Source organism: Chiloscyllium punctatum, chromosome 16 (genome assembly GCF_047496795.1).
Source record: "Chiloscyllium punctatum isolate Juve2018m chromosome 16, sChiPun1.3, whole genome shotgun sequence".
NCBI lineage: Eukaryota > Metazoa > Chordata > Chondrichthyes > Orectolobiformes > Hemiscylliidae > Chiloscyllium > Chiloscyllium punctatum.
In genome coordinates, this window is record NC_092754.1 from 6,700,287 (window position 1) to 6,713,435 (window position 13,149).

Here is a 13,149-nt window from a genome sequence, read left to right on the forward strand (position 1 = left end):
ATACCAGGTACAAATAGCATTAAAAAAAAGGTGCTGGAAATTTGAATGCAGAAAATGCTGGATAAACGCAGTAGGGCTGTCATCAGTTATGGAGATATCTCTTGAATGGAGTTCCTTTGTCAAAATATTTCAGGCATCCTTGTCTGACTAAATGCATTAATACCCAAAAATGGCAATGTGCCTGTTTATTATTGAGTAAAGCCATCCAGTTTCAAGAGAAAATTTAAAACACCCTGATTACCACATACTTTCAAAAAGTGACTCTTGGAACAATGATTGAGCTCAAATTGCAAATGTAATGATTAGCAGACTATCTGGTTTGATTACTTAAATACTTGAAACATTCAAGAGTGATTATTTTCGAAACTCAAACAGAAGCAAAGACAGAATGTCTTCAAGCTCCCTTAATGCTCGTCAAAGCAAACCCTTTATTCAACATAGACAAATAACACTGCCCTGATTAGTTCCATGTTAGCGAACATTAAACCATTATACCCACTTATATTGCTTAAAAAAAACCCATGATCTGTTGATTCAATGGGTTATTGCAGTTCACTGTAAATGCATATACACAGTGTAGTAGAGATGAAATGCAACTTCAAATGGATTGGAGTTAAAATTTCCATTGACCTTATTCATTCCCACAACCGCAAGCTCACACAAGATTAATTTTCCTTATAACTTGTCGTGGAAGGTGAGCACCAATGGAGTGGAATCTTAGTAAATAGATGAAAACAGTTGCTGATAAAACAATGAGAATACGAGAGCAGTGCAACATTATCAGGATGCCCAATTCTGGGGATATAAAACTGCATTAATCTGCAAAATCTGGATAAATGTTTACAGATAATTAAGATTCATAAAACAAGATAAATTACTGATTACATTAAATGAGCGTTATAGAGCAGTAGTATCTGATTACATAAGGCTGCATCTTTATACTGCAGTAATATTTATACATTAAGGTCTTTTGATAACTCAGTGCCAAAACACAAATTTAAAGACAGAACTTAAAACAAATTTATGTTAACTACAGAGTCAATGTGGTCTTAAAATGTTTATTTATGGGTAAAATGTCAGGCTGCCATGAACAGAAGGCAGATCAAAACGCAATTGAAAATCTGTACTGAAATGAAACCCTTCAATGACTTTCTTACACAGGTATGCTGAATCTATTTTGTAAATAAAATTCTAAAGTTTCACTTTTATTCTTACAACTATGTTGTTGCCAAGTGTACAGTAAATGTTGATTTGACAATTTTGGATCTAAGTGACTATTCATTTTAGGTTAACTATGGCTAAATAGAACTAGGCCCCTTTTCCAGGCCCCTATCACTAATTTGAATGCAAACCTCTGGGAAGACATAGGACTCAAACCTAAACTGAAATATGGCTACAATAAAAAAAAATTGACATTTTTGTAAGACCTTAGAAAATGAAGTTCATGATCATTTCCCGGAATGAATGGAGTTGCTGCATTGGTGTGAATGCTTGCTGTGAAAAGTTAATTTGGAAAGAACAGCAACAGCACATAACCAACAAGTATGTTCAATGATTGGATATGCAATTTATTAAAAAAGAACCCACTACATATAAACCTGAAAGCTTCACTTTCACCATGCACATTACAGCTAGAGCTACTTGACAACAGACATTAATGGACCCAATTAAACCAATACAAAGATACTTTTCAATGTAAGAAAAACAGAAGGCAAAACACAAGGCAACAGAAGGTGGTTTGAAGCAAAAGAAAATGAAAGGCTGCTTGAATTTAAGCAAATTTCACAACAATCTAGAATGACTAATATGCATAAAAAGTAACAGAAGGTAAGGTGAAAAAGACAAATGTACCCTTTTGAATACTGAGGCTTTTGAAATAAACAGGACAATAATTCAATATAAAGAAATAAATGTAAATTTAAATTGAAAAAGCTGCAAAGAAACCCATATATTTTACAGTTAATAATAACCTTAGTATGTAAATTTAAGGTCAATATGATAAAGGACAGTTATTAATTTATGCTTCATAAAAATTAACTTTATAAATAAAAAGGATTATGCACATTTTTAATGCACTTAATGCTGAATTTCACTCAGTTTAATCTCGTTCCCCTCACAAAGCATTTTCACTTGGAATTATATCATTATTCCTTTAAAAGCCTGGAATCATCTCCCAACACTAATACTATAGCTTTATGTCTAGACTGCAGTGCCTGAAGGAGGGTATAGAAGGATAGGCAACAATGTTGGCCTCTTAACAATACCCACGCCTCTCAAACTAAAAAAAAATTCAATTACACACTACCTTAAAGACAAATCACCTGTTGATTTTTAAAGATTTGAATGTGGCATTTATACAATTTTAAAACTAGGTGTGAACAAATTAAATCCATTGGATCATTCGTGCATTAAATATCTTTTGATTGATTCAAAAGCATTCCCAGTACTGCTAGATTTGAACTATTAGCATGTTATTCAGCATTCAAAACAGTTAAGGAAACTGCTGTCTCTTAGGAAAGGAGCGCCAGCAGATATACACAGAAGAACTTGGAGCTAGTAATGGGTGAACTGACGGTCTCAATGTGACACTAATACTACTTCTTCATAAACATTAAACTGTTTTCAGCTAAATTTACTGGAAAATTCTCAATTCTGTGCTTTTAAAAAAAAGACAATTATTAACTTTGATTATACTGCAAATGAATGAAGACAAATCAAATCGAAATAAAATCACCTAGATTTTTTTGTGATCCAAAACATGTTAAAACAAAGCCATCATATCACCCACTCACTAGTATGAAGCCAGGAATGCAAAGCCTTTTTTTTAAAAAGAAACAGTAATTTTTTGTGGACCTAGAATGGACTGCTTGCTCCTTTTAAAGAAAATCAAACGTTCATTTTCTCTTTCTATATTCAATCTTTTTCACATTGCTATCTTGCAACAGTTTTTCTTTGAAGGGTTGGGGGAGAAAGTGTTTTAATTCAGCTTCTGAATTATATGGAAAATTGGACACTACAATGCACAGGCTTTGTGCATATGCCAGCTATTTGGTCGAGTTATCCAATCATTCCCAATGTCTTGCTCTTCCCTGTCGGAATTATCACTCAGTCAATAAAGATACTTGATTAGAAGTAGGGTGAGCAAAGGGTAGAATGTCAGTCAGTATCACAAAATTAAAGAGTCAAGCATAACAGTATCACTGAAGTTACGAGTATAAATCAAGAATATTGATGCTCTTTATTAAATACAAGACAACAGAGGTCTGTAGTGTTCTTAGTCTTTTAAAAAGGAGGCCCATCATTAATCGCTCGTTTCTGAATGGGAGAGAACACAACAGAGCTAAGTTTCTTTTCCCACAGTAGTACAATATGCTATAAAAAGAACAAAGGCAGACTGCATTTAAATGGTTGTTGTGTTAGTTTACTAATCATTGAGCATAATAAATTTAAGTTGTGTATTGGATGCATCATCATTTAAAAATAATCCAAACAACGTTCAGAATTATCCCCAAAAGATATTATTTAATTTCATTACCGTAATTAGTTTATGTATTAATTTCGTCTTGTCATTATGTTTAGGCACACTTTTTACATTGACCTTCATGACTGTAATGCATATGTAACCAGCTATTATGGGAATTCCCTAAGTGAATGTTTGTAATGACACTGTAGCTGCAGGCTACCTACCACTAAGAGGCACTATAGCTTCACATTGCCCTGTGATGCATTGACCAATACCATCAGAGATCTATTCCCATTTAAAATAAATTGAAGTCTTGTCACCTGGTCTAAAAAAGACAAGCATTTCCAGATAATTTATTAAGTTTGAACAAGTGGTGAATTGGATTTTGTTTTAAATACCCACTAACCTAACAGATGGTGGAAAGAGTATGTCGTTGTGTAGGTTTGATTTTCATAAGATTATAATGTCAAGCTCACATCCATAGGTCGACAAAAAAAAAAATGCTGCTGCATCTTTAACATCCTTAGGAGACAATCAAATGATGGAAAAGCGAGATAGGAAACAGCACTCCACTGGATAAATAAGGACAGATTCATTCACACAAGAGTTCATTTCTGCCACTGTTCATTGTTCAGACTCTGACCTTCGTGCCCTGTATCGTCGCTGGCCAGTTGACTTCCGAGTAGCGATGGTTGCAGTGAATCCCACCAAACAACACAAGGACGTGGTGCTGAATTTCAGAGTGTCAAGCCAACCAGGAACATCGGTCTGCAGATAATTCTCCATCAAATGCAAGCCCATCACTGCAAGCCACAGTAGAGAAGCCAGTGCATCAATCCTCCGAAGCCTGGGGAATTTGGTGAAAGAAAAGACAGAAATATATTTTAGAATTTCATGTTGACTGCCCTAAAGAGAGAGAGAAGACAGTCCGATTAATTACTAAAATGTACTGTTATGATGAGTTACTATATTATTTCAATGGAAGGGGAGATTAATTTTGGATGGTATATTCACTTTTATTCTGTTACTTCCATTGTGGTAGGATCACAGGAGAGCCATTTAGCCCACTGCATCTCTGCTAGCTCTTTAAAAAAAGGACTTTCTAATTAGCTTCATTTCCTCAACTCTTGCCTGCAGCCTTGCATGGTTTCCCTTTTACAAGAACATCAAATCATTTCAAGAGGAAACTGGTTTGAAGTTACTAAGAATCTACTTCCACCCTCTCTGGCTGCACATTCCAAATCATGACCCGAATAAGACATCTCACCTCCCTCCTGTTCCTTCCCCTCCAATTTCCTAATTGAGGGCCCCCGATTAATGACTGACTCACCAAAGGAAACTGCTGCCCTTTATTTACATGTTATAGTTTTGGACACCCCAATTAAGTCTCAACTTTCTCCACCCTAAGGAACACAATCATAGCTTCTCTGGTATCACCACATAACTGAAGGCACTCAAACCACTTTATCTGTCTAGTAACCTCTTCGGAGGCTTGGATACCTTTCCCGAAGTCTGGTACAAGAATCAGATAACTGACCGAAGGTCTTAGGGCAGAATTTAAGCATTTAAAATTTGAAGTTATGACCTGAAATACATCACAAAATATAGTTTAAAAAAACTTTCAAAAGGAAATTATACACATTACATTAAATAGTAAAAAACTTCAGGAGTTTAGAGAAAGGGAAAAAACACAGGAGAACTAATTAGAAAACTTTTTTTTGAAGGACATACACTGACCCCCTGGGATGAACAGTGGCTTTCTGACTTGGTGTTAATACCCCAGTTAAGACTTGGGCAGCAAGTTTAAAATAAAGTTTAGTCTCCCAGTAATTTGCATCTTCTGGGACCAACGGAGTAGAATTGATAGGTGATCTACTCCTCACACTTCACTTCCATTAGTACAGTTCCAAATATTATGAACCATCAGACACTGGCTCTATAGTTCATTTTTCTTGCCACAGATGGAAAGTAGTCAGACCCTGACTTGGTTTCACTCCAACACAGTATAGCTGGGATCAGTATCATGCAATACCACAGTTAAAAGCAGGAGACAACACCAACTTTCATTTTACTGCTTAAATAGGACTAATCCAGCTTTGCTTAAAGATGAATGTAGCTTTTCTGCCAAAATTGTGCAGTTCCACAGGTGCACAGATGAAGATCCCTTATACACAAACTTACACTTTCTTTATTGTAAAACAAACTAAAAATATTGTTTTGCTTGTTACTGTTCAATAGCCCAGAGTAAACAACTAACTGGATAACTAAACCTTCCCCCATACCAGAGTCCACAGTTTCTCAGAATAATCTCTCTTCAGGTCAAGTGCACCACATAGGTAACCACATTTTTTTCCATCTATCATTTGCCTAAACCGGATTTTGCCTTGTCAAGTGGGGCACATCTGAAAACACCTGCAGGTTGATCAAAGGGGCAGTTTGCTGTTGCCAGAGGGATTTTAGGATATAGTTACCTTGTAAGCCAGCATCCTCAATTCTAGCAGGTTTCAGCAAATCAAGCTAAAGAGTTTGAGCGCACACAGTAGAATTATTCACTGCACAATTAATGACAGAGGGTCAGCATTCTGACATGAATAAAACTGTAGAATGAAAGCAAAATACTGTGGATGCTGTAATTCTGAAATAAAACAGTAATGAATAAAACAGCAAATGATATCAATATTAAGATGTTCCAATATATTTGAAACTTTTGGATGTTGTGTCTTTTACCCAACATCCCACTGCAGGAGGAATATACTACATAATTCTAAGCAATTGTACCCAATGCCAGAAATTTTCAAAGGAAGCAAATGACTGTTGGTGGGGATTCAGATGGGATTGATAAATGATGACTGAGCTTTAACCTGGCACTGATCTTGTGGACAGCGCAGGTTAATGCAAATCACAAAGTTAGAATTAGTTGGGCACTAATCAGTAATGTCTGCAAACTAGAAAAAATTGCAACTCAAAAATGATCAAGTTCTTAAAATCCTTTATTCAAAACAGCCAAATGGAAAATTAAAATTTTCGTTGTTCAGTCCTATTATAATTTTTCTTACTTTTTGAATGTTTTAAGGTGTTGCTACAAATTGCAACTGGACTCATTTCCCCAGTCAATTCATTTTATAGCAACTAGGTGCTTCTAATCCCTCCCATTTAACAGAGGGTTATCTGGTGCTAACCAGAAGCATTGGCTACACCCAGCCAAGGTTACTTAAACTGATTGCAAGATCTCAATTAGAATCTTGGCCAAGCTCAATCACAGAACATTCTGATCAATGTGGAGCAATTTCACCCTTCCTTTACCCAGTCACTCAATGGGTAAACAGACAAACTTCCTTAAGTGGGCATTTCCTCTGCAGGTGACATTCCCGTCTATGACAACAATACTGCAGGCTGGCCAGAATCAAAATTAAAAAAGGTCACCAAAAAAGTTATTGAACCCAAGGAAACTAGGTAGACCACACGTCTCAAAATGAAAATAAATCTTCCTTATGATTCTGTGCATAAGTACATAATTTGTCATGATTCGGAGAGCCAGTGTTGAACTGGGGTGTACAAAGTTAAAAATCACACAACACCAGGTTATAGTCCAACAGGTTTAATTGGAAGCACACTAGCTTTCGGAGTGACGCTTCATCAGATTGACAATCACCTGATGAAGGAGTGTTGCTCCGAAAGCTAGTGTGCTTCCAATTAAACCTGTTGGACTATAACCTGGTGTTGTGAGATTTTTAACTTCATAATTTGTGATAGCTCTGACCCTTAAGCAATTCAAATCTTCCATACCCAATCTACATTTATCTGAGGCAGGTAACAAATGGAATACAATGATCTGATCTTTCAAAATATGGAACTGGAAGCAATGCAGCAGGCAGGTGGTTAGGGATAGAAAATTATGGTGGAAAAAGGGAAAAGATGTTTTCAAAACTAGCTGGCTATTCACCAGAGAGTACCGATAGTCTGGACCACATTATTTTGAAATCACATCACTGCTTTTAAGAAGGAAAAATAAAAAACAGAAAAATCATAAAATCCCTTTTCCCAATGCTTCTCAAAGTGATAAGCCCACTATTGGAAAATTGGCTAGGGGAGATTTAGTCCTGGATTACACCTAGACAGTCTGGTAAAAGGTTAAAACAAACAAAATCATAGTTAAAAGGTTAGCACTCATCTGACAAGCTACATTGATCAGCATGAACCCATGCTGCATAACCTCTAAATAAGCTATTTTTATGCACAAAATCAAAGTTATTTCCCATTCCCCCCAGATTTTAAAACACTATTTCTAATTCAAATTCTTAAGTTTTTTTCCCCAAACAAACAATGTTGAATCAGACCAAGCTGAACAACGCAAAACAAAATTTTACTTTTAAAGGTATTTGGGAGTCATAGATGGTTTGGGAGAACTGACTTCATACTTTTGGAATCTAAAAAGTTTTGAAGTAATTACACTTTTTAAAAGTAATTAGAACATTTTACTCCTGGACTACAAAGTTAGAATTCTACATGATTCAGGATCAGTCATATGCTCAAAAAATCTGAAAAGGGAATAAGAGTTTTGGGACACAGGAACAAAATAAGTTCATTCACCCCCTTCCGAAAATTACAGAATGATTGACATCACGATTCAGTGAGCAAATGGAACACACAAGACATACAAGTCACAGGGTCAGGTTCCTTCCTTAGTCTGCCAGTGGAACTTAGCAGCAATGTCTAAACCTCCAACAACTACAAATCCTTTCTTCGCACCAAGTATGATTCTGGTCAGGGCAGAACTATCCTGTGATTTCCAATTTCTTCAATTTAACTACTGCTCCTTGATGTCACTGCCTATCAAATATTACTTTGACACTGGGAACAGTCACTCTCATCTCTAACTATAGAGTTCAGCTCTTTGGAATGGTGTGCAGAATGGGATACAAGTTGAACGATACAATACAGTAGTTTGACAGTATATACATTGCCCCAATTTGAAATGTATGAATTATTGATTTTTAATCTAATTGATTTAATTTTTAAGAATTAATCTGTGGGATTTTGGCATCTCTGGATGGCCAGCATTTATTGCTTGTCCTTTCTTCTGTTCTGTTAACTCGGTTAAGTCCCCAATCGTTCCAGAGGACCAGACAGCTTATCTCACAGAGTTACGACTGGTGGTGAGTTTAACTTGAAGTTGACTATGCCTCAGGCAAGGGTTAAAAGTGAAAAAAGTGGTAACCCCAGTTGGTACAGGAATTGAACTTGCTCTATTGGCATCACTCTGTATTGCAAACTAGCCATCTAGCCAAGTGAGGCAACCAAACCCTACGTTATCTCAAAATGATTAGTTAAATTATTTCTCCATATACCTTTACAAATGGTCAATCACAATTCATAGAAAATCACACCTCCTTAAGATGAAAACACCGAGTCATCTTCAGGAACAAGAATATATTCAGCCCTGAACTTTAAGCACATGAAGGGAGATTTGTGAATGGAGCGATGTGCTAATGTTGAAGCAATTATTCAGCCAAAAAAAGTAGTCACTGAATTACTTTTAACTTACTTTTTTTTTCCTATTTTTGATCAGGCAATATCCACCTGATTGGACAGTATAATACTGAAATGCACAAAATTATTGATTTTGGGAGGAAGAGAAAAGGAAGCATATTATCCAAATGCAAAGATGTTGCAGAACTCAGATGCAGAGAGATCTGGGTATCCCTTGTGCAATAATCACAAACAAACAAACAAACAAACAAACAGTCGGTATGCAGGTACACCAAGTAAATTAAGAAAGCTAATAAAACGTTATAGTTTCTGCAAGGAAAACAGAATACAAAAAATAAGGAAATAATGCATGTTACACAGGATTTTGGTACGGTCTACACTATTGGCCACCTTATTTTATAAAGAAAGCAGTTCAGAAATGTAGGTGGGTTATCTTAAGAGTAAGTTTTGGACTGGCGGGCCTTGTATCTGCTGGCATTTGGAAGAATAAGAGTGTAATGAAATGTGTGATTTACATACATTAATTTTAAGGATGTGTACTTTAAACTAATGGCATTTGGATGATGGTCCTTTTTTTTAAAATATGAAGAGAGTTAATAATCGAGTAGGTCAGTCTTTTTGGAACTATGGTTTTAAATCAGTATGTGTCAGAGTGCAGATGACTATACGTCTTCTGGGACATCAGTGGACGAATTTCATGACAGAATTAAGGTAAGCAGAAGCTAGGATGAGCTTTTCTTTAAAACAAAACACCTTATTCAACTCAAATGACAACTGAAACCAGATGCAAGAATAGTTTTTCCTAGAAAAAGGAGTTTGGTCATAGCAGTTAAGGACGTAGCTTACTTCAGCTTAGGTGTTTCAATTTGTGAAAACTCCAGACCAGCAGTGTTTGCAAGTAAGATGCATGGGTTACTCAAAGTGGAGAAAAGGATGTGGGCAGTGACAACATTTAAAAGACATTTAGATAAGAACATGAATAAGAAATGTTTGGAGGCATATGGGCCAGGAGCAGGCAGGTGGGACTAGTTTAGTTTGGGATTGTGTTCAGCATGGACTGGTTGGACTGATGGGTCTGTTTCCATACTGTATGACTATGCCCACAGCTTACAGGCCTAGAACAGGAAAGTAGTAGTTAACCCTATTTTGATAGGGAAGGAAAATTTCTCAGGACTTTGATCAACTATAAAAGCAATGGCACTGGAGAAAGATGGAAATTGTTCTGCCTTGCATTTGAAATATTTTAAGCTATCTTATATGTAGATACAGATCATTCTGTTATAACAGATGTTTTGCCAATGTGATTGACGAATTGGGGACATGTTTCTAAAGCGCAAACTTTTAAAATGAGATTACAGCACCAACACTAAGTGCTATTTGTGAAGTGTGATTTTTCTATAACACGGAGTTGATGAAAATGCATCCATTGCGTTATAGGAAAACTTACTATGTAGGTTTATTTTGTATAATAACCTTCTGCTGTTTAAAAAAAAATCAAATATGCAACCTGTGCGGTTTTTTTTTAAGTGAAAGACTGCTATGGTAAATTAGAAAAACAACTATCAAGTCAGATTTAATTGATATTTGACTTGTCCAGTGGTAGCTTTCGCTGAGATCATCACAGGAGACACTATTACATCTGATACGATCAGAGATATCTTGACAGGGGGATATAGAAAAGGATGTTTCCTTTTGTGGGAGAATCTAGAACTAAGCGGTCACTGTTTCAAAACAAGATGTTGCCATTTACAACAGAAAGGAGGAGAAAATTTCTCAGAGAGAGTGATGAGCCTTTGGAACTTTCAGCCTCACAAGACAGTGAAAGCAGAGTCTTTGAATATGTTTGAGCCAGAGGTGGATAGATTCTTGATAGGCAAGAGAATGAAAATTTATCAGCGTAGCTGTGAATGCAGAGAAATCAGATTCACCATGATCTTACTAAGTGGTGCTGAGCTCAAATCCTGCTCCTCATTTGAATGTTCCTAAGATGAAGTCATACAGACCAGTCTGCTCTCAAGTTTGATCTTAACCAATGACAAATTTTGTCTAAGTACCCTGGTATAAAAGACTTATTCCTTTGAAAAACAAGGGTGGGTGGGTGGGAGGGGCACAATGCAGTAAAAAAGCAATTCCCTCATGATTGAATAAACCAATCTTGGTTAAATCATTAAAGGGCAAAAGGATGCAAGCAATCTTATTCACCTGGCAAAACACTGACAAGTGTTCTAAAAGAGCCAAAGAGTCATACAGCACAGAAACAAACCTTTTTCAGTCTAACTCATCTGCACCTGACATACCAATCAGACCTTGTCCCATTTGCCAGCATTTGGCCCATATCCTGCTAAACTCTTCCTATTGGTAATACCCATGCCTTTAGGAAAACGAATAAGCAGGCTTTTCATAACCAAAAATTGCTATATATCTTTCTGCAAAGAGAAGTGAGTTCCCCCAGCTAAAGTCAAGAAAATAGAAGTAGGTCATTCAGCTCTTCAAGCCATTCTCCACAATTCACTATGATAATGGCTGACCATCCAATTCAGTACCTGGTTCCCACTTTCTTCTAATATCCTTTTGATTCCTTCAGCCCTTAGAACTCTCTCCAATGCCTTCTCGAAAACACACACTGTTTTGTCCACAGTTATAAAATCACACAACACTAGGTTATAGTCCAACAGGTTTAATTGGAAGTACACTAGCTTTCGGAGTGCTGTTCCTTTATCAGGAGGTTGTGGAGGCCACAAATTGTAAGGCACAGCAAAAATTTACAGTGTGATGTAACTGAAATGACACATTGAAAAATACTTTGTCTGTTGAGACTTAATGTATCATTTCAGTTACATCACACTAAATTTTTGCTAAAAATTCTGTGCCTTACGATTGTGGCCTCCACAACCTCCCGAAGGAGCAGTGCTCCAAAAGCTAGTGCTCCCAATTAAACCTGTTAGACTATAACCTAGTGTTGTGATTTTTAACTTTGTACACCCCAGTCCAACACCAGCATCTCCAAATCATGTTTTATCCACCACTGCTTAGTGTGTCAGAATTCCACAGGCTCAGTACATCCTGGGTGAAAAAGTTTGCATCATCTCAGTCATAAATGGCCTTTCCTGGGATCCTTAAAACGCTGTTTTTCCACACCTCACGTAACGGAACAAGCAAGGTCTCACCTTATACGTCCAGCCAGAAGTACAGCCAATAAGCAAGTGAACAGACCAGTGGTAACAACGGCCATTTGGTGGTTTTTCCCATACTTCCACATTGCTTGCAGGTTAATTAGCATTTCCTCGGGCAGCACATCTTGCAGCTGTTCCCAGCGAGTGACATTCTCAACACGCTCAGATGCTGAAATAGCTTTGTTGCTGCTATTGGATAGATGTGACATTGGATTAACCACATGCATTTCAGCAGGTGGCTTCTGGCCCATAAATGAATCACCTGATCCATATACTGCCATGGCAACCAACACAGCGCAACTAACAAAGGCCACAAAACGAAGGAGTAACACTTTCAGTGGGGTGGAAAGGCTGGAATAATGAGAACTCTGAAAAATAAAAGAGGGAGTAGTTAGAAGCACTGAACACATGGAATCTCAGCCACATCTCGTGTTTAAAATAAAAACCCCACAAACTTTATAAAACAGATGTAGAATCACAATGATACAGCACATTAATTTTATCATTGCTGTACCAACTCTTTCAAGAGCTATCCAATTAATCTTTATTCCTACCCTTGACCCAATGCCCTGCAAATGCATCCCTTTCAAATGTGTCCACTCCCTTCTTGAAGATAAGTGAATTTGATTCCATCATTCATTAAACACTCAGCTTTTAACAAAGTTAAACCAAAGAAAAATTGTAGCACACAAAGAGGCTATTCTGTCCATTGTGTAACATCAACTGAAAACTAAACTTGCTGCCCATTCTAATTCCAGTTTTCAGCAGCTGGTCCTTAACTGTGCAGGTTACAGCACTTCAGGCACAGAACCAAGTGTCTTCCAAGAGTTGAGGGGAGTTTCTATCCACACTACCAATTCAGGCAGTGAATTCCAAATACACACCACACACTAAGTGAGAAAAGGTTTTCCCTCACGTCACCTCTGATTCTTCAACTAATCATTTTAAAAGTGGTAAGTAACCTCTTCCTAGGTGATTTAGGTTTTTTTCTATCCACTCCATCTAGGCCCCTCGATTTTGTAC

The 13,149-nt window shown here is 36.9% G+C and overlaps 1 protein-coding gene across 4 annotated transcripts in view; it reads right to left on the bottom strand.

Annotated features, from left to right (window-relative positions):
* tmem201 (transmembrane protein 201) overlaps positions 1-13,149 on the bottom strand; it is a 166,506-nt gene that overhangs the window by 113,656 nt on the left and 39,701 nt on the right. For 3 of the 4 annotated variants that reach the window (XM_072586133.1, XM_072586131.1, XM_072586132.1), the window contains exons 5-6: positions 12,121-12,494; positions 4,107-4,310 (exon numbers count right to left, since the gene is read on the bottom strand). In XM_072586133.1, the coding sequence (XP_072442234.1) occupies positions 4,107-4,310; positions 12,121-12,494 (578 nt within the window). Of the gene's footprint in view, positions 1-1,544; positions 4,311-12,120; positions 12,495-13,149 lie in introns of those variants that run through there. The other variant, XM_072586134.1, reaches the window with a different exon arrangement.